Source organism: Protopterus annectens, chromosome 5.part1, assembly GCF_019279795.1.
Source record: "Protopterus annectens isolate FY-2018-M chromosome 5.part1, PAN1.0, whole genome shotgun sequence".
Lineage (NCBI taxonomy): Eukaryota > Metazoa > Chordata > Ceratodontiformes > Protopteridae > Protopterus > Protopterus annectens.
This window is the reverse complement of record NC_056736.1, coordinates 369,214,704-369,239,813: the sequence shown is the minus strand read 5'-3', so window position 1 is coordinate 369,239,813 and position 25,110 is coordinate 369,214,704. Positions and strand designations below refer to the sequence as shown.

Here is a 25,110-nt window from a genome sequence, read left to right as displayed (position 1 = left end):
GCAGGCAACAATGTAGCAATAATTGTTGGGTTTGGGTGAATGTCTGCGGATTAAGATATACGCATAATCTGCCAATGGCCACATGGATTTTCAATGAAAGTGAGTTTCAAGGGAAGTGAAGATTTACTGTTGTTCATGCCAAGCCTGTTTTCAATGAGACTATTTTGTTTTGTTTAGTAAATGGCCATTAGTGTTTGTGCTATAAAATTTGAAACAGAGTTTTAAATCAAACCTCTGTAATCATTGTGAAAGTAAAGATGAAAACAGTATGCACACTGACAGGTTTTTGAACAGTGTTTATGGTAATTGGTGAGAGACAGCAAAGTAATGGAACACTGGAATGGCTGGGCGGATTGGCCCTGGTACATTACCCTGCCTAGGACTTCATTTGACCATGATCTAGCTCTGTCTCTGACAAATATGAAAATGCCCCAGCATTTCCTTTGGGTTTTAAATGCATGATAAGTGCTAAACTCAGGCATGGAGAGAGTTCTATTTTTTTTTTACAGTGAAAATGAGTCCCAGTAACAAAACGCCATAGATATGTTCAAGATGAAAGAGGACATTCAGATTGGGAAATTTCAGGAACAGATTTCTGACATTAAAAGAGCAACTTTGACATAGTTCATATCTGAATTTGTTGTAGTTTTGTATGCTGTGTTGGAATATCCAGTAGCTGGACTCTGCCTAAAGAAGGCACAGTAGGGACAGCAAGAGTCTTAGCCATTAAGTGGTAGCCATGGAATAAGAAGTACAGGCCATCATTTGTGAAGCATGTCAGCCTGTCTACCACATCTTTATAAGCTGGCACATACTTGAAACCATAAGAATGACACCGAGTACTTAGTCAATTACTGAAGCCAATATTTTTTTTTTAGGCATCATTCTGGGTGATGGTATGTTTCCACTCAGTGCCACAGTCTTATCTGCATTTGACAAATATATGTTGGGAACCATCATGTTTCTCTGCATGTCCTGCAGGGTCAAATGCCTCATGTTATTCACACTGATGTGGGCTACAACAAGGTCATACTCATACTGGTCTTGTGGAAGGGACCAAAGAGTCCTTGAAACATGGATCTTGGTGCCATTCAGGTAGATAACTATTACCCTGTCCTTATCCAGCTTTATAAGGGTGGTTTCAGTATGCCTGAAATTAGAGTCCCTGATTACTACAACACTACTATTTGTACTGGTTAAGGGTACTCCACTTCTGCTGGCTCAAGGAGAAGACAGAGCTGCCTCTCTTGAAAAGACCCCAGGACCTGACAGGATCAATTTTGATTTATATAACCTACTCCATTAACTGAGCACTACTTTGTTCCTCCTCTTTTATGATGGCTTATTGATGAGACATGCCTCTAAATGCTATTCATATTGACCCTCCTTATTTTTGTGTCCAGAAAGAATCCCATCTCTGCAGAGTCTTACTGTACCAACTTGTTCATTAATACTGAGGATACAATCCTTCTAAAATTCTGGTGTATAGTTTAGAGTCAGTATGTAGCTCCCTGCCTAGAGGGGAGTAAACTATTTTTTACGGTGGGAATGATACTCAAGATTATGTTCACACAGTGCTTTACATTCTTGCTAAACCACCAAACGTGGATAACCCATGGAACTTAAGGGCTTTCAATACAGAGAATGTCTTTGATAATGTCAGGCAGGCCTTACTGTAGGTAACCATGGTTACTATAGGCTTCTCCTTGATGCAGCTAAGGACATGGTTCTTTGTGATTTAAAACAATGGTCTTGTTTCTGCTGTCATTGATGGGCAGGGTTAATATGATCAAAGTGACTACGTTGCCGCACCTAATCTATCTACTTCATACTGTTTATCTATTTATTTACTTCTGTTGAGTGGGCTAGTCTCACTAGAAATTATCTATTTTCAGGGGACAATCAAGGAAGTATTCTTATTGACTGGGAAAATTTGATTAGGATATTCAGGAAATTTCCCTAATTTTCCTTTTACATGATTGTAGGTGTGGGAATATGCTGGCAGGCAGTTAAGAGTGAGAGGGAGAAGTCAGAATAAATGGAATACAGTTCAAGTGTGACTACATTAGTGGCAGGAAGCTTAAGTACTCAGCAATTCTGGAATTAGATAAAGATGATGATGATGATGTTTTTATAGTTGGTGGCTTTGCAGTTGCCCGCCCCTAGTGTAAATTTGATCTGGGACCCTCCTCCCAGTCTAGTGTCATTACCTCATTCTACCCAGTACAGGGAGAACATTTGAGAAGGCCAATCAGCTTAGTTTCTGCTACTCCTTTCTCTCTTTCCACTAAAAAAAAAAAAAATTATCTGCTTTTACTGTATTTGTGTTTCTTCCTACTTTATTTTGCTTTTGCATCATCTTAAAAGTACTCAGTTGTATTTATTACTGTTTGGTGTAACTCATTCTAAGCCTTTTAGTTTAAGCACTTGGGTTTCAGACCAGTTGTTTTACATTAGGAAGGTTTGTGGTCTGCACTGTAGTGGCAGAACAGGTAGCTTACATCCTTCTAAGTTGGGAACTGCTGATTGAGGACTCAGTGTCTGTTACCTAAAAGTGTATTAATTCTGGTTTAAGCACTCGGGCTTCAGGCCGGTTATTTTACATTAAGAGGGTTCATGGTCTACACTCTTGTGGGAGGAGAGGCTGGACTCTGCCCTTCTGAGCTGGGAATTTCTGGTTAAAGGCTTATAGTGCCCACATATTTGAACTGCTTCTTACTAAAATTGGTACACCGTGTTTGCTGTAGCATAGACTAGATCCAGGCCTTCTGAATCTAGCTTTGTTTGTATGCTTGTTGTTTGTTTGCTTGTTATTTCCCTGAAAAGCTAATTCCACCTAAAACGCGGCTTTTCAGCGCTTCTGTGGATCCCTAGTGATATCTGCATTGCTTACTGTACTTATTTCCTTGTTTTACTTGAAAGAAAGTTACTGTTTGTCATTTTTGCATTTAAGTTACCTGTAACACATTGCATTTAAGTTACCTGGCACTTGCTCACTAAAGCAATTATATAAGTCAGCACTAAAAAAATTAAAAGCACTACACCCTCTCAAACTCCCCTTGAGTACCTTGTTCCCCATTGGCCCTTTTTTTCAATTATAAAGGAATTCCCAATACTATTCTAGCATGTCCAAAGGTCAGTTGTCAATCTCCTCTCCGGTCCAGCTGGTGAATCTGGGAATCCTGAGGCAATGTTACAACTGCCTCATGTACACAGACAACCCTCTCCTCCTCCCAACAAATTCCAACACATGTGAGAGATGCAACCATACAGCCAAACTGGAAGCTAAGCTTTCTCAACTCAGTACTGACATAACCAGTCAGGAGGAGAAGGAAACCACACTCACTACAATTCCAGTCTCACATAGACCTACCACGACAGCAAACCAAACACATAAACACACAAAAACATACTCTGAGGCTCTAAATAAAAATATGCCTAAACAGCAGAGACCTCCAAAGCAGACACCCAAGCAACCTCTACCCCAAAACAAAACACGTGCAACACAATAGCTTACAAAGCCAGTGTGCCGAACAGTCACAGCCCTTAAAGCTAAACAACACACCTGATACACTTGTAATAGGTGACTCTATCATCAGGCACACTGACGTCCCGCTCACCAGGCTGAACAAGGAGAAGGTCATGGTGAGCTGCCTGTCGGGTGCTAGGATCCGCCACATAACACAAGCACTCAGGTCACTCCAAGGCAAGTACAAATATGACTCAGTCATTGTCCATGCTGGTGTGAATGACCTGAAATGTACCTCCCTGGACTACATGAAAAGAGACATAGAGGAGCTCTCTGAGCATGTAGCCCAGGCCGGTATGACCCTGACCTTGAGTAGCATCTTACCCTCACCAAGAATGATGCCACAATATGAAGACAAGATGATCAATTTCAACAATTGGCATAAATATTGGTGTCATTCAAAGGGGATCCAATGCCTGTCAGCCTGGGATGACATGCTCGACAAGCCACGATGCTTCGCTAGGGACGGCTTGCACCTGTCACCCTTGGGCTTTCGGATATTGGCAAAGGCTCTTGCTACCCTCATAGTGCCTTTTTTAGGCAAGGCTCAAAAGACAAACCCACCTCCATAGGTATCACAAGGGATAAGAAACTAAGAGTAATGCTACTCAATGCCAGAAGTCTAAACCTTAAGATGCACACACTCACAACTCTCCTTAGCATGGAGAACATCGATATCTGTGCAGTAACAGAAACCTGGTTCAAGGCTCCCGAGAGCACCCCAGCACTACCAGATTATACCTCATACCTTGCTTTTCAGCCCCAAAACTTGGACCGAACCACAAAAGGAGGGGGAGTATCAATATTCTTCAAAGATACCCACACCTCCAGGTTGGTGGCACAGCACGAAGCATCAGAGACTATCCATGTGCAACTAACAGTGGGTAAAACTGCCTTCCAGTTTATAGCCTGCTACAGACCACCCTCCCAAACCCAGGAACCCCACTCGGCCTTCCTGAGAACACTGGAAAATATGAAGGTCTCTCCAAACACCATTATATTGGGCAACTTCAACTACCCAAACATAGACTGGGAGCATTACTCTAGCTCCAACACCCTAGCCCAAAGGTTCCTAGAATTTATAAACTCAAATGCTATGGAACAACTTGTTACCACTCCCACAAGAGGGGAAAACATACTGGACCTGATCATCACCAACATGGGGACTTTATGCTCCAGACCAGAAGTGTATCCCTCACTGGTAAGATCAGACCATAAACTAATCTCACTGGATATTCACATCCCAATCCCACCCCTGCCCAGAAAACCACAGTGAAAAACTTCTCTAAAGCAAATTTCACACTCCTCAAAACTGAGGTGGAATCCTTCAAAGACCCCAGGCCTGTGGAAAATACGGCCCAGACTGCAGAATCCTTTATAAACGCATTCTATGAACACCTTCAGGAATGCATGGATCATGCAATCCCAAATAAAACCAAGACCCAATCCTCCAAAGGCAGACGTCCTGTCTGGTAAACCCCAGCCATAAACAAACTATACAATATAAGGAGGAAGCTACTACATGATAGAGCAAAATCCCAAAAAGGGAAGGCATCTATGATCAGTATTAGCAAAACACTACGGGCACTCATAAAATCGTCTAAGGCCAGCTTCGAGAGAAAAATTGCACAGGACACTAAGGATAATCACAAGGCTTTCTTTAGTTATGTTAGGAACCTGGGTGGGAATTCCCAGATATGCTCAGAATTAGTCCAAAATAACAAAAAATACACCGAACCCACAGACATTGCCAACATGCTAGCTGACAGGTTCAGCGCAAACTTCTCCCCCCCTTCCCCACCAAAAGGGCAAATATCTATCCCAGCAGAGTGCTGCCCCCTGACATCTCAGATGCTCAGGTAAGAGCCGCCCTCTCCAAAGCAAAAAACACAGCATCAATGGGACCAAATGGTGTCCCAGGCTGCGTCCTACATGAACTCCAAGAAGAGCTAAACCCAAACATAAAACTACTGTTCAATCTCAGCCTTACTACAGGATATGTACCCAAAGAGTGGCGTACAGCAACAGTGGTCCCTCTCCACAAAGGTGGTGCCTCAATGGATCTTGGAAACTATCGCCCCATAAGCCTGACTAGCTTGGACTGCAAAGCTATGGAAAGGATCATCATGGACCTCATAAATAAAGATATTGGGGACCTACAGACACTGGATCCTACCCAGTTCAGCTTTGTTAAGGGCAGATCCTGCCTCTTAAACCTGGTCAATTTCTTTGAAACAGTCACCAAGGCCATTGACGAGGGGAAGGTGGTCCACACAACCTACCTGGACCTCGCAAAAGCCTTCGATACAATACCCCACTTGGGCATTATAGATAAGCTCACCAGCTTAAATATAAACCCCTATGTCACTAGATGGGTTGCAAACTGGCTCAAGGACAGAACCCACATGGTTAGAATTGCTGGAGCCATGTCAGACTCCAAACCAGTTACAAGTGGCATCCCACAAGGCTCAGTCCTGGGACCTCTCTTGTTCGGTATATATTTCTCAGAGGTACAGGCCAACATGGAAGGACTGTGGCTGACCAAGTTCGCAGATGACTGCAAACTGGGCACCATAATCGACTCTCCAGCCAACACAAGCATCCTCCAAAAGGGCCTCATAGAAACAGACAATTGGTGCCAGAGCCATGGCCTCAAGCTAAATGCCAAAAAGTGTATAGTCATCCCCTTTGGCAAAAACAAAGTGCCCACAAATTACCACATAGGTGGTAATCCATTAAGTACAGAAGAAGTAATTAGGGACCTTGGACCCAAGTTGATAGCAATCTCTCATTTGACAATCACGTGGCCAAAGTGGTTAGAAAAACATTTTATATAGCCCACCTAATCATGAAGGGATTCACATCTAGATGAGGGGAGGTCATAGTGCCTCTTTACTCATCCCTCATCAGGCCCATAATTGAGTACAATGCCCCTTTTGGGATGTACCTTACCAGACACCTGCAGCAACTGGAAAGACCCCAAAAGTACCTCACCAAGAGGATCAAAGGGCTCAAACAGATGCCATATGCTGCCCGGTTAAAGAAACTCCAGCTCTACTCAGTGGCATACCGCCTGCTCAGAGGCGATCTGTGACTGACGTATAAAGCCATGTCCAACCTGGAATTAATGGACATGCTGCACCTCAGAAAATCCAAATCCCATCGAGCCATGCACTCGAGAGACATGAACCTCAGCACTGAAATAAATAGGACATGCTGGAGGAACAGATTCATAATCCAGAGGCTCCCTTAACTCTGGAATAAAATCCCAGTCCAGGTTAGGCAGAGTCCCTCATTGACTCTCTTCAAGAGGAATCTTGATGAGTGGATGGGACATCGTAGGTTTACCCCGGGTATCTCTTCTGTGTCACTGTTAGACAGAGGCACAGTATACTAACCTCAAAAAAGGGCATAGCAAAATTAATTTAAAATGGGTGGCGAAAGCCAAACACACTCTGGCTAGGCTTATAAATGCCCTAGGGCAGATGGCCTAGTATGAACCTGTGAACATTGTGGTCTAACAGTACAAATAAAATTCAACAAGATTCAGACCTGACTGATTCAGAATAATTTTCTGTTGACACAGACTTAACTTTCCAGTTATTAATGCTGCAAATTGTGTTCAACACTTAGTGGAAGACACTCGTACAAATAGTATTATCCTGAGTAAATGTGTAGGTTATGCAAATATGAAACTCCAACTATAGAAATACTGAGCTGTTTATTTAGACAAAACAAACACAGATGCAGTGCAAAGATTTTGGGAAAAACCCTTCCTCAGCACTGATAGTCTTAAAAAATCTATCACGATTTATATGCAATTTAAAATAAACAAATGAAAACAACCAACCAATAAAATATAACAATTAATATACGAAATAAGAAGCCATTATTAAAAAGACAGCAACATTTCTTTTTAAGCAGATGTAAATCAATGGTATTGCCTTTGTATTTTAACTAGGACAGGTTTAATACTGGCAACACTATTTAAGCCAGGTTTTAAATTAGCCCATAGTCTTAAAATGCAACTATATTCATTGTGTTCTAAAGCATTATTAATATTGCCACCTCTAATATGTTTCTGCATCACATCAATTACTCTAAATCTAAACTCATGGCTATCATTATTATCCAAAATATGTTTACTCAGGGTGTTTGTCTGAATGTTCCTATGTATTTCTGATTTATGCTCAACAATATGGTCTTTAAGTCTATGGCTGCATTTTCCAGCATAAAAATAGGAAAATTTTATACAGGTCCCATGATAAACCACATGCATAGTATTACATGTGCCATAGCAATAGAAAATATATGCTTTCTTTGTCACTGGATGTATAAAGGTATTACTGGAAACAATATCTGTACAGCAACTACAACTATAACAAGGGAAAGTTCCAAATTTGTTTGTGACCCTATCATTGTGAGCCAATTTAAAATCTTCATAACATAGCCTTCTCTTTAAGTTTTTACAATTCCTGTAGGCAAACTTTGGTCTATCCTCTAATAAACGTTCCATTTCCAGCACAGTCCATAGAATGTTCCAGTTCCTACGTATTATGTTCTTCATATCATTAGTTCTTCTATTATAAGTTATTATATACCTAATTTTATTTCCATGTATATGTCAATCATTGTTCAAATCTTGATTACTATTTTCCTTAAATAATAGTCCAGCTGAACTATCCCTGTTATCAATGACTTCATTAAAATACTTTCTACTGCTACTTTATTATAACTTCTTTCCTGAAACTCTAGGGCCATTTCTTGCATCTGTTCCTTACACTTAGCCTCATTAGTATTTAGTCTACTAACCCTGGTAAGTTGACCTCTCACAAGTCCATTAAATATATTCCATTAAATATATACGGTTCACAGTGCAATTGTACATGACAGTGTAGTCTTGATATATTCAAGCTCCATAGGGTAGACGCCTAGTTCTCCCAATAGATGTCACCCATGTGAGAAGCCAGAGTTGCCTCCCCTCTCTAGGATGGATGTGCTGCCACTCACGCCCATCCTCCCCTGCCAACTCCTAAAGGCATGCAAGCCACTATTTCAACTTGGATTGTCTGTAACATAGTCAGGGCTTTATCTCTCTACTTCACAGAGTGAAGTAAAAGTTGTAGTATTTACATCTATCTATCTATCTATCTATCTATCTATCTATCTATATAGAGATATAGATAGATATGGAGTTGAAAATTTAGAGAGAAATATTGCTAGCAAACTATCAGATAACTTTACAACAACACAGCGAAAGAAAACCAGTGAAAATGCGTTCTTATATTCACCCAAAGCAATTTAATTCCACAACTGACTTTCTCTTAGCGCCTCAGCCACGGCCACACTCAGCCTTTACAGAGTAAAATTGTTTCAGTAATAAAACCTTTCTTTATATACTATTTAGAACACCATTAATTACATAATTACATACATTCAATTAAAACTAAAACAGGGCTTTATCTTAAAGTAAAATACCCTCTAAATAAAACTCTGCCAATTACATTCTTTATTTAATCCATAAGGTTGTAAAGTATTATATTTAATAATCAAAATAGATTCCTTTTTTTCTCAATAAATGTTTTAACATCTCACCACTTTCATATAATTGTACTATTTGTTCCAAAACTGTTATTTTAAAACTACTAAAATCCCCCAAGTGTGTTGTATTAAAATATTCAGCTACAGGGCTAATACTTTTATTTTTCTTTATATCTCTCACATGCTCTTTAGCTCTTTCTCCCAGGCTTCTTTTAGTCTCACCTATATAATATTTCTCACATGAGCACCCTATAGCATAAATAATATTTCTACTAATGCAAGAATATATGCCCCGAGTAGTAATTTTTTTTTCTATTAATTGTATCAAAACTTGTAATATACTGACAAATTGAACATTTGCCACATGGAAAAGTACCTGTTTTCATTAAATTTCTTGTAATTCTATCCTTTGGTTTAAAATATTTACTATGGACTAAAAAAATCTTTAAGACTTCTTCCCCTTTGGTATGAGAATTTTAAATCTATTTGGGAAAGTGAAGGAACCTCCTTTTTTAATTGTTCCCAATAACCTTTAACTAGTTCATTTAACCTTTCAGAAAACACTGTATATTTAGAAACAAAAAATAAAGAATTATACTCAGATATTTATTTTCCTTTATCTCTACTGTTGGTATTTCTCAATCTACCACTCTTTATTTGTGTATTCCCAAAAATCTTCAAAAAACTTTTGTCTACTGTATCTGAGTTATAACCCCTCTCAATAAACATAGCAGCAATCTTTCTAGCTTCTTCACATGCTTCCAATCTATTATTGCACAGTCTTTTTATTCTTAACATTTCTCCATAGGGAATTGAAGCTAATGTATGATAGGGGTGACAACTACTGGCATGTAACATCAAATTAACCTGATCAAACTTTCTATGTATTTTAGTATGAATTTCAGCACCCAACTTCCCCTCAAGTATAATATTCAAAAAATTTACCTTCGAGCCTACTTGAACTCCATCAAATTGAATATCATATGTATTTATATTAAGATATTGTATAAACTCATTTACTTGATTCTTACCCCCGACAAACAAAAATCAAATCATCTATAAACCTAAAATATCTAATAACAAAACTTCTAAAAAATGTACTTCTGTATACATGTGCTTGCTCCACCAACCCCATAAATAAATTGGCGTATGCTGGGGCAAAACCTGCCCCCATTGCTGTACCTTTCTTCTGTCTATACAGACTACCATCAAATTCAAAAATATTATTTTTTAAACAAAAATATAATAATTCTTTAATATAATGTGTCCTGGGACTGTCTCCCAAAAATGTATTGCTTCTAGACCAAAACAGTGTTGTATATTTGTATATAAACTAACCACATCCACTGTTATAAAATACATGTTTTCTGTCCATCCTATTCCTTTAATTTTATATACAAAATCAAAAGAATCCTTAATATACGAGGGAAGTTGGAAGACTTTCTCTTTCAAAAATTCATGCAAAAAGTAACAAAGATTTTGTGAAAAATAACCTATTGCTGACACTATAGGTCGACCTGGAGGTTTATTCAACCTCTTATGAATTTTGGGGACACAAAAAAACTTTGCCACTGTATTTTCCTTCATAAAAATTTAGTTGTAGTGGCATTAGTCGTAAAATAATGTAATCTAACCCCCTTATTTAACAAGGCTTTAAAATCTTGCTGTGCCTGTTTCAAAATACTTTCATTTACTTTACTATAAGTTTCTGTATCATTCAAGTGGCACATGGACATTTGATAATAATCTAAAGAATTCATTACCACTAATTTACCTCCCTTATCTGAGGGTTTAAATACTATGTCATCATTCATACTCATTTGTTTTAATTTAATCCATTCAATTTTAGTTAAATTATATTCCTTTTCCATTTTCTTAAACTCATCTAGTTCTTTTTCCAATATTAAATTAAATGCATTAGAGAAACATTGTATATGAACATTTTTACAAGGCGGCATAAACACACTTTTCACTGGTAACTTACTTGTATCAAGTAAGTGGTACACATTATTCTCACCACCCAAATCACATGAATAAAAACTGTCTTCATTACTAGAGTCTGTTTTTACATTAAGCGTATTATTCTTCTTACTTTCATAGTTAAAAAAATAATCTTTCAAGTGCATTTTACGTACTAATTTAAAAATTTCCCCTTTCACCTCATATATCCTCGGTAATACTGTAGGTATACATTTAATACCCTTTTGTAACACAGATAATTCTGTGTCATCAAAAACATAATTAGACAAATTTACAACATATTGTGAAGAATCAATACAGTCTACCTGGTTAGTTCGTCCATTTGCCTCTTTTATATCGGTCATATCCCGGATCTCTGTAATTGTCCTGTCCCTGCCAGCTCCGTTTTATTTTGCCATTGTTCTATCCATTATTACCTCGAAATGTCCTCCGAAAAGATTCAGTATCTCCAGCCCTAGGGAGATTTGGAAATTCCTGTTCTACCTGTTCTTCTTCGGCTGAAGACGCTCCACTCTCCCCCGAGTAAAAACTTCTGTTCCTCAGCTGCCCGGATGTATTCTGATCTTTCTGAAAACTGACACTGCGGCATTTCTATTTCCCATTGGTTGAAAGTAAAAAAGCTTTTTTACGCTCATAATCTTTGATATCCCTCTGTAACTTATTTTTCTTGCGATTGATTAAATCTTTTTCAAAAGATGACAGTCTATCATTGATGTTAAACAAAAATGATTCTAGAGCAGTATTTGACATTAATTTAGTAATTTCATCACATATTTTTTTGGTTTCTGCCATTAATTTACTTCTTTTATAATTGTCTCTCTCTATTAATATAGCTACCCACTCTGTACTACACCGATGTGCTGCTGCTATCCATCTTTTCTGGAATTTAATTTCTTGCTCCTCTGTCAGCTCAAAAGGAGTAGGACTTTTTACTGCACGTAGTCCCCGTGGGGTAATTTGTAATTCCTGATATCTTTGAAGACTATTTATATTATAAAATATGGCAGTTTCCTTGAATATTATTTTTTCTAACTGGGAACATAGTTCCTGTGTTGCTGGCAACGAAGAAACTTCTGTTTTTTTACCCACTGCAGCAAAAGGATTAACAGTCACTCTTTGCCGGGAATCTTCCCATTTCTTTAAAACACTCAACACAGTATTAGACTGTACTTCTGGGGTAGTGTTATTTTGATAACTGGATACACCACCTTCACTTTCTCCCATATGTTGCATATCCAAAAGATCATTAGTTTTGTCCATTTCTTTGTATTAATTCCAAACCAGTTTCCCGAAAAATATGGGGAAAGGAACACATGGATTCACTGGTCATGTTAAAATCTTAGAACTACAATAACACCACTTGAACCACATGAAGTCAATTCTGGAAATAAATTGCTTTTGGTGAATATAAGAATGCATTTTCACTGGTTTTCTTTCTCTGTGTTGTTGTATGGTTCAAGTGGTGTTATTGTAGCTCTAAGAAAGTATCAGATAACTTTGTTTGCTTTTTTTATTTATTTTGTTTTTATTTAATTTGCTTGTATTAACTGGGGTAGAGCACTGTTCCACCTGGACCTTTTATAGATTCATCCTAGGGATATTGTCTCATTAAGTAACTTGCTCAGTGTCACACAGATAGGACCACTGAGGCTGAAGGAATCAAACCCTGTACCACATGAAGTGGCTTGTTAACATCTCATAGTCTTAATCTCGACACTAACTGACAACAGGTCTACCAAATTACAGGGTACTTTTGAATTTTGTCCTAAAAAGTTTAAGGAACATAGAGGTGAGGTAGGTGATTCTATTGTAGATAATAGATTAGTGATCAATAATGTAAGCTTTTGAAGAAAACATAATTGTTAGAGTTAAAATTAGCTTTAAAGCCATTATAATGGGTATAATTTCAGGATTCAGGGGTATTCCCTATGAATATTATAGGATTTTAAATAATAAAGTATTATTATGTTTGGTATTAGTGTGAAATAAATGTTTTTCTATGGAACATATTTATTCATATAATAATGATTCGATAGCTATTTTAAAATTAATTTAAAAGTGTCTTAATCAAACTGATATGAATGACTGGAGACTAATAGTACTTTTAAATGTGTGATTAAAATTACTGGTATTATTACAGACATGTCTACATTGTCCCTAAACTAAAATTTGGTTAACCACATTTTCAGGGTCAGAAAAACTGGAAGTCAACATATTTTATGGACAGTTCTCAACATGTTTGGTTAAGGATTTCTTCATGATGTTTGATAAAGCTAGGATGTACGTTGTTTGTGGAATATTTTTAACACCTTTATTGAACCGCCATCCAAGACACATTCTGCCACACATCTGTATAAAAGAAAACAAAGCACCCCAACAAGTTCATAGATACAAGCATTATACATCATATTACATTTTATAGAACTCTCATCAATCCAACAATACATAAATTGCTCAATTCCTGCCTTCCCTTGAAGCTCACTCCTCCTCCTCCAAAACATTATTCTGCATGTATTGTTCCCACAACTTCCATTTTTATATGTAATTTGCTCCCACTCTTTTCTAAAGACCACACTTCAAGTTATTTTATCGCTCTTACAATATTCACTAATTCAAATACAGTTTAGACTTGATTTCCATTTTCCAGTAATTGCTTTTTGGGCAGCTACCAGAATTAAAATTAACAAGGCCTTACTATGTCTAGGCAATTCAGCTTCTGTATCCCAGCAAAAAATATATTTTATTAGTTACAGCCATTTGCTTGATCAATATTTCTGACAGAGTACTCTGTAAGGAATTTTTAAAGTCTGCCAACTAATCACACTCCAAAATATATGTTCTCAGTTACCTCTTACTTCCTTATCACACCTTCAACATTTACCATCAACCTGGGAAAAAATTATTTGGAGTTTTCTTGGGGTATAAAAATATCTATGCAAACACTTCTAAGCAAAAATCCTAAATCTTCTAGACTTTGTTGCATATTTGGGAGGCATACATATAGCCTCCCATTGTTTTTTTGTGAATTGATTATCCAATTGCTTTTCTCAATCTTTTGTATCCTCCTCTGATTGATTCCTATAGTAATCATGCAATATTTTATATGTCTTGCTAATTATTCCTTTTTAATGGCAGCTTGTATTCTAGATTCAACTAAAAACCCTACCAGAGAGTTCTTTCACTTAGGATTCTGCTATCCATTTGTCTTTGCCTATACCCTGATATCAATCCTTGATAGGGAAGGTACTCTCTAACCTGCAGTCCAAATAAATTCCTGGTGTCTTCCCATTCTATTACTTTTTCCTCTCTTGTTATATGCTCCCAATACCTAGGTTTCTTTGCCAGTTTTCTCCAATAAATTCCAGCCCCTTTTGCCTGTTCTTTGTTCCCCTAATTGCAATCATCCCTATCAGAAGACACTCCTTTCTCCATTGGCTTAGTTCTTAGAATATGTTCTGCTACTTTATGAATATAATATTCTGTATGGTTCTTGACTCCTTAAGGATCTGTATCCAAATTCCTACTCTCTCCTTATTTCTTGAATATCTTCCCTACTTCACCAACATCCCTTTCCACTTTGAATTATAGCATTGTGCTTGTGTTATGTATATGCACCTTAACTGTATAGCTGTAAAATATCTTTTCAAATTAGGCAATCCTGTTCTGTTGGAAGGATCAGCTTATCCCATTTGACCATTTCCCTCATCCTTCAACCCTTTATTAATTACTGTCTGCAACTTCTCCTGTGGTTGACAAAACATGCCTGACTTGTATATAAAACTAAAGGGATTAAAACATTTTAATTGCCTGAATCTTGTTATCCATAGAGCTTCCAGTTTCTCAGTTTTTGTATTAAGTTTTGATTAGTCTCTTCCCACATAATCCATAGCTGCCATAACAGAATCTTTTTTAACCCATACTCCTAATTCATTTTATTGTGTCTCTATAAATATGGCTATTGATGAATTAATTCATATGTGGGTACACAGGATCATACAAGGTTATTAGGCTAGTGGCCCTAGAGCCTTTTTAAGCCTAGTCATTCATGCCCCAATTTTCCCTATTATCATTGCCCACAGGTTAGGACAGCTTTAGTATATACCTTTGCCTTAGGGCATCTACAAACTTCCATGTCCATAACAGCCACAGGCAACAAGCCAGAGGTGAATTTGTGATGTCCCATCTACTGGTCTAAAGTGCGTTTGAATAGGCTTAGGGAAGACCTCTCTTTCACATGAATGGGGAGCCTGTTCCAGAGAGGGGTAATCTATGACACACATACCTGTCCCTTCAACATGTTTTGGTTATGTCACAGATGGGGTTTAGATCCATAGATTAGGTAATTCTAGTGCTGTTTGTTTTGTGAATGTGTAGCCAACCCATCAGGACTTGATTGGAGAATGCATTATAAGTTAGGCATTGATCGTCCCTCAGTAGTCTGCAGGAGACCAAGTGCAGGGACAGGGGTTTGAGGCAATCTGCATAGGACAAATTATTTACACCCTGTATTTTTAGTGAGGAACCTCTGCGGCCACTCCAGCTCTCACAAATGCCTGGTCAGGTACATGCCAAAGGGTGCACTGTACTCAATTATTGGTCTAATGAGGGCTGAGTATATATAGTGGGACTATGATCTCCTTAGATCTGAATGCCATGCCCTTACTTTTAAGTTGTGCCTGTAGAAGGGTTTTCTCACTGCCATGGATACATGGTGATCAAAGTTCAGCTTACTATTAACCTGAGTTCTCAAGTCCCCTACCCTAGAGTCTACTCTTAGGGGAGTGTTATCAGTGTTGTAACTTGCAGAGGGGGTCATCCTCCAAAGGGTATAATTATGCATTTTTTGCAGTGAGTTTTAGGCCATGTTTCTGGCATAAGTTACTTGTCTTTGTCAAACTGTCCTGGAGGATATCTACATCTTTGGGGATTCATTGATTGTACCCAGCTCGCAGTCATCAGCAGATTTGATCAACCAAAGGTCCACTACATTTGCCTTGACTTCAGAGAAGTATATTCCAAACAGGAGAGGTCCCACTACCGAGACCTGTAGAATGCCACTAGTAACATACCTTTTGGTGGAGGTGGATTCCCCCACCCTAACTTCATGTGTATGGCTTACAGCTATAGCCTTTGTTTTGCCTTCATTAATTTTATATCCTAAAAAAAAAAACTATCTCAGAATGTTCCACAACACGAAGATGTCATTTTCTGTTTTTTCAGGTACAAAATAATAATATCTGCAAATAAAGCCAACTTTTCTTGATTACCATACCAATTATACCCTTGAATTTTTAAGTCCCTTATTTTCTTTGTCAGTAGGTTCATAGGTTCATAGGATGATACTAGGCTACTGGCCCGGTGGCCATTATAAGCCTAGCCAAGAATTTCATCCATGCTCCCACAAAGTCAGCAGCTGTTTCCCCTGTCCAGCAGGGACATGGGTGGGTTCTCAGGGGTGTATTTTATGTTTCCCATCTAGTCATCCAGGCTGTTCTTAAAGAGGGGTAGAGAGGTAATCTGCTTGACATGGAGAGGGAGTCTATTTCACAGATGGGGGAGTCTTTGGGACACAAATCTATCCCACCAACAAGTTCTATGAATGTCACAGACCATGTTGAAGCCTTGCATGCAGGTTGCGAGAGTGGAATTTGACTTACGGATATACAGCAAGTCCAACAAGGCTGTGTCTGAGATGGCTTTGTATGCCAGACACAGGTCACCTCTGAGCAAGCTGTATGAGACTGAGCATAGGGACAGGGCTTTTAGCCTATCAGTATAGGATAGGTGTTTGAGACCCTGGATTTTCCTGGAAAGGGGTCACTGTGGTCTCTCCAGTTGCTGCATGTGCTTGGCTAGGTACATGTCGAAGGGACATTGTACTCGATAATGGGTCTGATAAGGGAGGAGTACATGGATATTATGACCTCCTTGTTCCTGGATGAAATACCCTTATTTATGAGGCGAGCCATGTAGAAAGCCTTCCATGCAATGGAGGCAACATGGTGGTCAAAAGTCAGGTTGCAATCAACTTGGGTGCCCAAGTCCCTCATGACTGATTGTGTGCTTAGTATGTTGTTATTAATGTGATAATTAGTGGGGATACCATTTTCCCCAAAGGGGATAATGATGCATTTCTTGGCATTCAGTTTGAGGCCATGCTTGTGGCACCAGTCACTAGTTTGGGTAAGACCCTCTTGGAGGATGCTTGCATCACTAGGGGAATTTAAGACAGCACCTGGTCAGCTACAGACCACTGGTTTTGGCTTGCACCTCAGAAAGGTATATCTCAAACAGTAGAGGCCACAAGGCTGCTCCTTGGGGTACACCACTCATTACTACTAGAAGTGGCTTCTCCTATTTTGACTGAGTGGGTTCTATCAGTGAGCCAGTTAGCTACCCATCTGGTAATATACGGGTTGATGCCTAGCTGTGAAAGTTTATTTATTATGGCCAAGTGGGGAATAGTGTTGAATGCTTTGGCTAGGTCAAGGTAGGTGGTGTGCACCGTTTTTCTCTCGTCTATGGCTTTGATGATTGTTTTGAAGAAGTTGATCAAGTTTAATAGGCATGATCTTCCTTTGACAAAACCAATTGTGTGGGTCAAGCAATTGGAGGTTTCCAATGTCCTTGTTTATAAGGTGCATGATAATACATTCCATGGCCTTGCAGATCAGGTTAGTTAGGCTGATGTGCCTATAATTGTCTGGGTCAGTACACTATCCACCTTTGCATAGAGAGATGAGTGTCTGACCTCCACTCAGCTGGGACAAAGCTGGTGCTCAGGCTTTGGTTGAATAGGGTGCCTAATGGAGTTGAGAGCTCATGCCTGAGTTCATGTAGGATACAGCCAGGGATGTTATCGGGTCCAATGGAGACTGTATTTTTTGCCTTTGAGAGGGCATTGAAGACGTGCTCCCTGGTGATAAGGGGAGGGGGGCAGATGATGGTGGATGTCGTGGTTTACTGATGAGGGGGAGTTTTCACTGAAACTGTCTACCAGCAGGTCGGTTTTATCTATGGCGTCTGTGTATGTGGTGTTATTGACCACCAGTTCAGAGCAAATTTGGGTGTTACCTTTGAGATTGCAGATGTATGTGAAGAAGCCCTTGTGATTGTCCTTAGTGGATGTTGCCAATTTGGACTTGAAGTTAGCCTTAGAAGATTTCACCAGTGACCTTATTTGCTTGCTCAGACAAAGGAGAGATTGCTTCCAACTTGGCACCTGCTCCTTCTTGGTCCTGGACAGCATTTTTTTCATTTTATTATAGAGTTTGCTTATTGCTGCTGTCCACCAGACAGATTTATTCTTCTTTGAGGAAGATGATTTGGTCCTGTCAGGTATTGCAGAGTCCATACAGCTATGTAGGTGCTAATATAGTTTTTTGGTGTAGGCTTGAACATTAGTGCTAGTTCCAGCTGAAGGGATGGTGACTGTGAAGCTGCTTTTACCTGCTCTGAGAAGATTGTAGTCAGCTTTGGAAAAGTTTTTCTGTTTGACCCTGAAAAGGGTGGTGGTCAGAGGAGATGGTGACTTCAAAAGTGATTGCTTTATGGTCTGATCATTCCAAGGAGAATGACACTGTAGGGGTGTTACAGTAGCTACTCATGTTGGTTAGGACCAGGTTCAGGATATTTTCACCTCTCATAGGGGTGTTGACCAGCTGATCCAATGCATTGGCATTGATGAAGTCGAGGAATCTCTGGGCATTCATGTTTGGGCTAAAATAGGTCTTCCACCCTATGGTTAGGTAGTTAACATCACCCAGGATCAGGGTAGATGGTTGAATCTTGATATTTTTATATGCCCATTTGAAATCACACCTAGTCAAAATTCCTTCCCATATTAGGCATAGTAAGGAATTTTCAGATTTGGTGGGGGTATGCAATAAGAAGAGAATTTTTATTGGGTCACTGTAGATGTTAGATATTTATATACTAGCATTAACAAAAGACGGGGTTTGGAAGCGGTAGAAAAAATCATGGGTGAGGGCCCTAAAACTATTTTTTTGTTGCAATTTTTGGAATTTGCCCTTACTCATAATGTCTTCCTGTTTGAGAACTATTTTTTTTTTGCAAAAGGAGGGGGCAGTGATAGGGGGACCTTTTGCCCCCTCGTATGCCATTATTTTCATGTTTGTTTTTGAGAATTTATATATTTACAAAACCAATTTTTATTCTAAGCATGTGGTCATTTTTAGATGTTAAACAGATGATTTGATTTTCATCTGTAGGGGTGATGTGAATTAATTCAATAGGTTTGTGGAGGAGTTACATCAGAATGATTTTGGATTAGAATTTACATACAAAACGTACAAGGAAAGCATCCACTTTCTCGATACTGAATATTTCATAGGGGTGGATAATAAGGTTTCTTTTAGGCTTTTTTATAAAGAAACTGCAGTGAATAATTTTCTCTGTGGTGATAGTATGGACCCTCCATACCTTTTGGACTCTCTACCTTATGGTGAGTATAAACATATTTTTAATAATACACTCAGTAAGGTGCAATTGGATGAGGAGTTCAGTAAAGTCAGAAACAGGTTGTCAGGTAGAGGGTATGCTTTGGAATCATTAAGAAATGCGGATATGAAAGTGGGGCATTTTCAATAAGGAGATTGTCCACAGTAGGAGACGGGAATGCAGTGATACTTTTTGGACAAACAGGAATATTGGTAAGGAAGAGGAAGGGAAAATAATTTTTATTAATACATTTTCTCCATTTTCAAGAATTTTGAGGGAGTTGGTTATGAGATTTTGGCCAGTTGTTGGACAGGATGAGAATGCGGATAACGTTTTCCAGAAAAGATGCTGTTTTCTTATAGTACAACAGGAGTTTCTCAATGCATGGCTCATGTGCTTTCTAGATCAGCTGAAACACTGTTCATCCATAAAATGTTAAACTGGCGTGATTATCAAAGGCATAGCAGTAAACTATCAAATTAATTAATCAGCTATGTTTGAAATGCAGTTATGGCTGGATGCTAAAATCTCTAGCATCCATACTGTCTGAGTATAAATAGTAAAATCTCTGCTTTACAGCTCCAAAGTCTGGGGCTCCTAAGCCATACACGAAGGCGGTCTGAGAAAGACCAGTTTGGCAGGTTAACAATTTAAAAAAAAAATAGGTGTGTGTGTGTGTGTGTGTGTGTGTGTGTGTGTGTGTGTGTGTGTGTGTGTGTGTGTGTGTGTGTGTGTGTCTGTATACCCAGACATACATACAAAACATATGCACAGTCACACACACACACACACATATATATATATATATATATATATATACATATTAACTGAAAAGGGGAAGACGTACCAGATCACTTTTACAGTTGAATTAAAAATCACATTCCTAAGTACTTGGTTCACACAATATAAAGAAACATATTCTGTGACATTCCAGCTGAGGATGAACAGAAAGCAAAATCAGAATGATGTTCTGGATCTAAACACAATCTTATACTCTAATCATATTTTAGGTATCAGTTTTAAAGTACAATAGGTTTCATTATTTTATTCAGGGGTGAGGGGCTGGTTAAAGTAAAGTGTTTACAAACACAACACAGGTGGTGGGTCGAAAGTCTCACAAGAAGAGATAATTGGCTAGGCTTAAAATGGCTCGCAAGGGCAGTTAGCTTAGTACTAATCTATGAACCTATGAACCTATTATGTACTACTGTATGTTATATTTATGAAATTACCAATATGCTTTTCAATCTATTTAGGCTTTTTTCTTCCTTTTGTCATGGTGTCACTTTCAGGTCTTGCTGTCTTCAATTACTCTTAAACAAGCTGATCCTAAATGCCAAGTTGTTTGGATGTTGGTGCACAAAATGTTCCCACCATACATTGCTTCAGTACTGTTTCATGGTAACTGATGCCAGCTGCAATATACAGTTTATGACTGATTTTATGCTTTACTATTAATGAACTCCTCTGCACATACCATTTATTGACTAAACTTTGTTGCGTGTTGGCCATTGTGATATTGTTATGATCTTACTGCTGTTAGTATGTGATATTTGTTTTGTTGTCATTTACTGCTGTGTCTGTATTACACAGACATTGGGTATTCTTTATAATACACCCCGCTACCTGTTTTTTTCTTTTCCTAAAAGTTTTGTTGTTAGCACTGTAACATACCACTATATACAATTGCTCTGCATCCTGCTTCAGTTTTGCCGTAGTAACCATGAGTTAATTTCTTCTGCACTGTATCACTTTCAGTTTTACTACTGTTTATATATTAAACTGACATACAACTTATCCCGGATGCAAGTTCTCATGTCGGCTACTGTTTCTTCTTCTCTTTTTATTACTATTACAAAGTCAGTCAGAAAGGGACTAAGCCACCTGTGCTGAAATATAATAATGTTTACTTACCAATGTATCAACTCCCAGTGTAAACAGCATCAAGAAAAAAAGGATGGACCAGAACACTGAACCTGGTATCAGAGCAAGGGCTTCTGGGTAAGCGATAAATGCCAAGCCTGGACCTGAAGAAGTTCAAAAGAAAATAAAAAGGATGATATGGCTAATTTCATTTTTTACCTAGCAACAGAGCTTAAAACATGTCTCTTTTCAAGGCATTGCAAAGTTAAGTAGTTTCAGAAGCTCAGGAGTTCAATAAAAGATGCAAAACTAGAAAATGCTATACAGTGACAAATATTTATTGATGCTAAATCTTTTTTCCCCAGTTTAAAGATCTTGAGAATCTTCCTAAGAGGTTCACAACTCAATGTTCTGACAAATATTTATACATTTAGAAATATCACATTAATGACATAGTAGCAATGCTTATTCTGAAAGAATGAACTTAATAGACTGAATATAATATTACACAACTCATTATTAAAAAACATGCACACTATATCATCTTCTAGCATGTTCTACATTTAGATCAGTAACTCAGCACACTCTTCTTACAACCTTACCTCATAAAGTACTGACACAATCAAGTCCTGGTAAAAGGAAATTTTGCTTTGCAAACACAAAATTGCCTTCATGTAATTAATCAATACATTTATTTTTTATTTAGTTATAGCTGGCCCAAATCTGAAAAAATGACATATATCACATTCATTACGTAATGTCAAGAAATGTATGCTTTGGTTTGTTATACTGAAAACTGTTATGATTATAAGGGCCTTTCATGACATTTAATACACCCTCATAACTTGATTATAACAAATGGAGTGCCACAATTACACCCCAAAATCAGGAAAAAGACAGGATTGTTAACCACTTTCCTGATTTCAGAAAGTTGTCAGTGTCAGCCACCACAGAACAGTGGGAGATGTTAAAGCAGATTTAAAAGCTGTTAGATACTTCCCTCTGCCACACTTTCAAAAGAGTGAAGTGTCTATCAGCTTTTATAGCTGTTAGTTCCTCAGGGACACTTTACTTCTGCCTGCTGTCTGCATAGCAGTGTTGTGTTTTATGGCTTTCAAATTCATAATACAGATCATACTCCTACATTTTTTTTGCTGGTAGTACATGAAGCAAATAAAGTCCCATGTACTAGCACTAAAAAGAATTGTGATCAGGTCTCATGTTATAATTCTTATTATGTATTCTCAACATGGGTGTCAACATTCACTTATTGAGCTATGCTCAGCTAACCTCATGAGCTGAATTTCTTGACATTCTTTTAAGTAAAGACCCTGGTTTAAATGGGGTTGTACCTTTAAAGCCTGCTCTAAAAACTTGCAGGTTTTTATATCAGAGTTAATTAATTTCACTGTCCTATTGGCTGTTGATCTTTTTAAATCGGGTTGATTTTCTTGAAATTTACTTACAATTACAATGCAAACGGTAGAGCAGATGGATCAGGATATTATGTTACATGAAATTCAATTCAGTATATGTATATTAGAGCTAGTGCCAGGTTTGAGGGGTTACTGAACATACTGATGTACTGATGTGGCCAGAATCAGAATAGATATAAAAATTAGGAAACAAATCCCTATTCATTTCATATTTCATTAATTGGTATTATATAGGAACAAACACAAAGACAACATGTGTATTAACATGCATATTCGCCAAATTGAAATTGAATATTGTAAAACAGCATTTGGAAAATGATAGTGATGGGAAGAGAATATACAGAAGATAGTAGGTGTATTTCCAAAATTCAAATACAAGACAGGTCCAAAAAAGAAAAGAGAGTACAATCAAAAGATGTTCACAAAAACAAAAAAAAAAAAAAAAAAAAGTGTGGTACTTGTAAGCAGTGTAGTTATATATTATAAAAAGGATAATGAAAGATTAGGATTTTTTAATGTTAATGGTACATACGGGTAGGGCAGGTAAGGGCAACACTAGAACACTAGATTTATGGTATATATGGACACACATGTTTCGGCTCTATAGGAAAAAAAAAAAGGCGGTTAAAGATGTCGATTTATGAACACATGTACACATCTAAGCGAATATATATAAACAAAATAATGTATGCATTTTTTTTTTTTTTTATTCTGTATGTGTTTTGTTTTTATGTATTATTATGCACTTTTTATGTGTGTAACATTTTATATGCATAATGCAGTTTTCAGTTTTTAGGGTTGATATCACTTTAAATTTTTTGAAAGCCAAAAGCCAAAAAAAATGATATGAGCATTGGGATTACATCTGAAGAAGCACTTATTGTGTGAAAGTACTACTCTTTTCTTTTAGGCCTCCATTGTATGTTTTTATTTATTTATTGGATTAAAGTACATGGTTTTAGTCATGGTGGTCACCTTGATTCTTATTTCTGTGATTTAATTTGTGCAAGATCGACCTTTGGCTACCTGTGGTATTTTTCTGGTTACCATCCTTGTAAGCTGGCAGTTATGATTGGAGTCACAATCATTATCCTCTATATTTTATATCATATAACTAGTAACTTTGTTAAAAAAAGCCAGAAAGCAATAATATAGAGTAAAACATTGTTAAAAAAAATGGTCTATTGCCAAAGAGAAACAGATACAAAAGTCAGGTAAGTGCTTCATAATCCAGTATCCCTATTAGGTGAAATGCTTCCTTCATTATGAATAGAAAATCAGTCTACACTGTAGAAAACAAATGCTAAAGGGAGAAGCTTGAGATCAGGTTGAACTCTCACATACAAGCACTTATAATACCAAACAGACAAAAAGCACTACAGAGGAATCAGGCTTGACTTCTGATAATCCAAAATAAACTTTAAAATAAAAAAAATAAATTTAAATCAGTGACAGTGACAATGATACACATACTACACCCACCTCACATAACATGGACCAGACATAGAACATACGCTGAGGCTCTTAAATGTAATCTCCCTAAACTACAAAGACCTTCCAGATATTGTACTCAAAAAAGTGCCCTCAGTAACCTCTGTAGCACTCAACAAAAACAACATCTATTAAGTAATATACTGTCACATCCCATAGTGTCTCATCTCCAAAGCCCGTAAGACATACCTCCGCACAACCTATTATTTTGTTCATGTAAGAATCCATTGTGAGGCATACAGATGAGCCACTGATCAGGCTAAGTAAGGAGAGAATCATGGTCAGCTGCCTCTCAGAGGCCAGGATCTGACAAATCACATATTTGCCCAGGTCAGTGAAACAAGATACCAGTACAAGCTCTTCATAGTCCATGTGGGTGTAAATGACCTGAGACTTACCTTCCTGGACTACATGAAAAGAGACATGATAGACCTCTTGGATTATATGTCCTAGACAGAGCTTAGCACTGAGCAGAATTCAATAACCTTCAATGATGATATCACAGTACAAACAGAAGATGATTGACTTTAATAATTGACTTAGTTTTTGGTGTCACACCAAGAGGTTACAGCATTTGTTAGAATGGGAGTATGTAGTCAACAGAAGGGAGGGAGGGGTCTGACATGATGGAAACCTTAAAACAGTTCAACTATAAATGTAAAAGGATAACATTTTTCAACAGAAAATGTGCACAAAATAAAAAAATGTGGATGAAGTAAATGTAGTGAATTATACTTGCTTTTTAGGGCTGTGGGTATGTGTAATATTGTTTCGAATTAAACTCATGAAATCAAAAAGAATGAAGGAATT

General features: G+C 37.8%; 1 protein-coding gene across 1 annotated transcript in view; it reads right to left on the bottom strand.

Annotated features, from left to right (window-relative positions):
- LOC122803429 (sodium-dependent proline transporter-like) overlaps positions 1 to 25,110 on the bottom strand; it is a 906,432-nt gene that overhangs the window by 222,278 nt on the left and 659,044 nt on the right. The window contains exon 10 of the mRNA XM_044073039.1: positions 21,425 to 21,537. Within this exon, the coding sequence (XP_043928974.1) occupies positions 21,425 to 21,537 (113 nt within the window). The remainder of the gene's footprint in view (positions 1 to 21,424; positions 21,538 to 25,110) is intronic.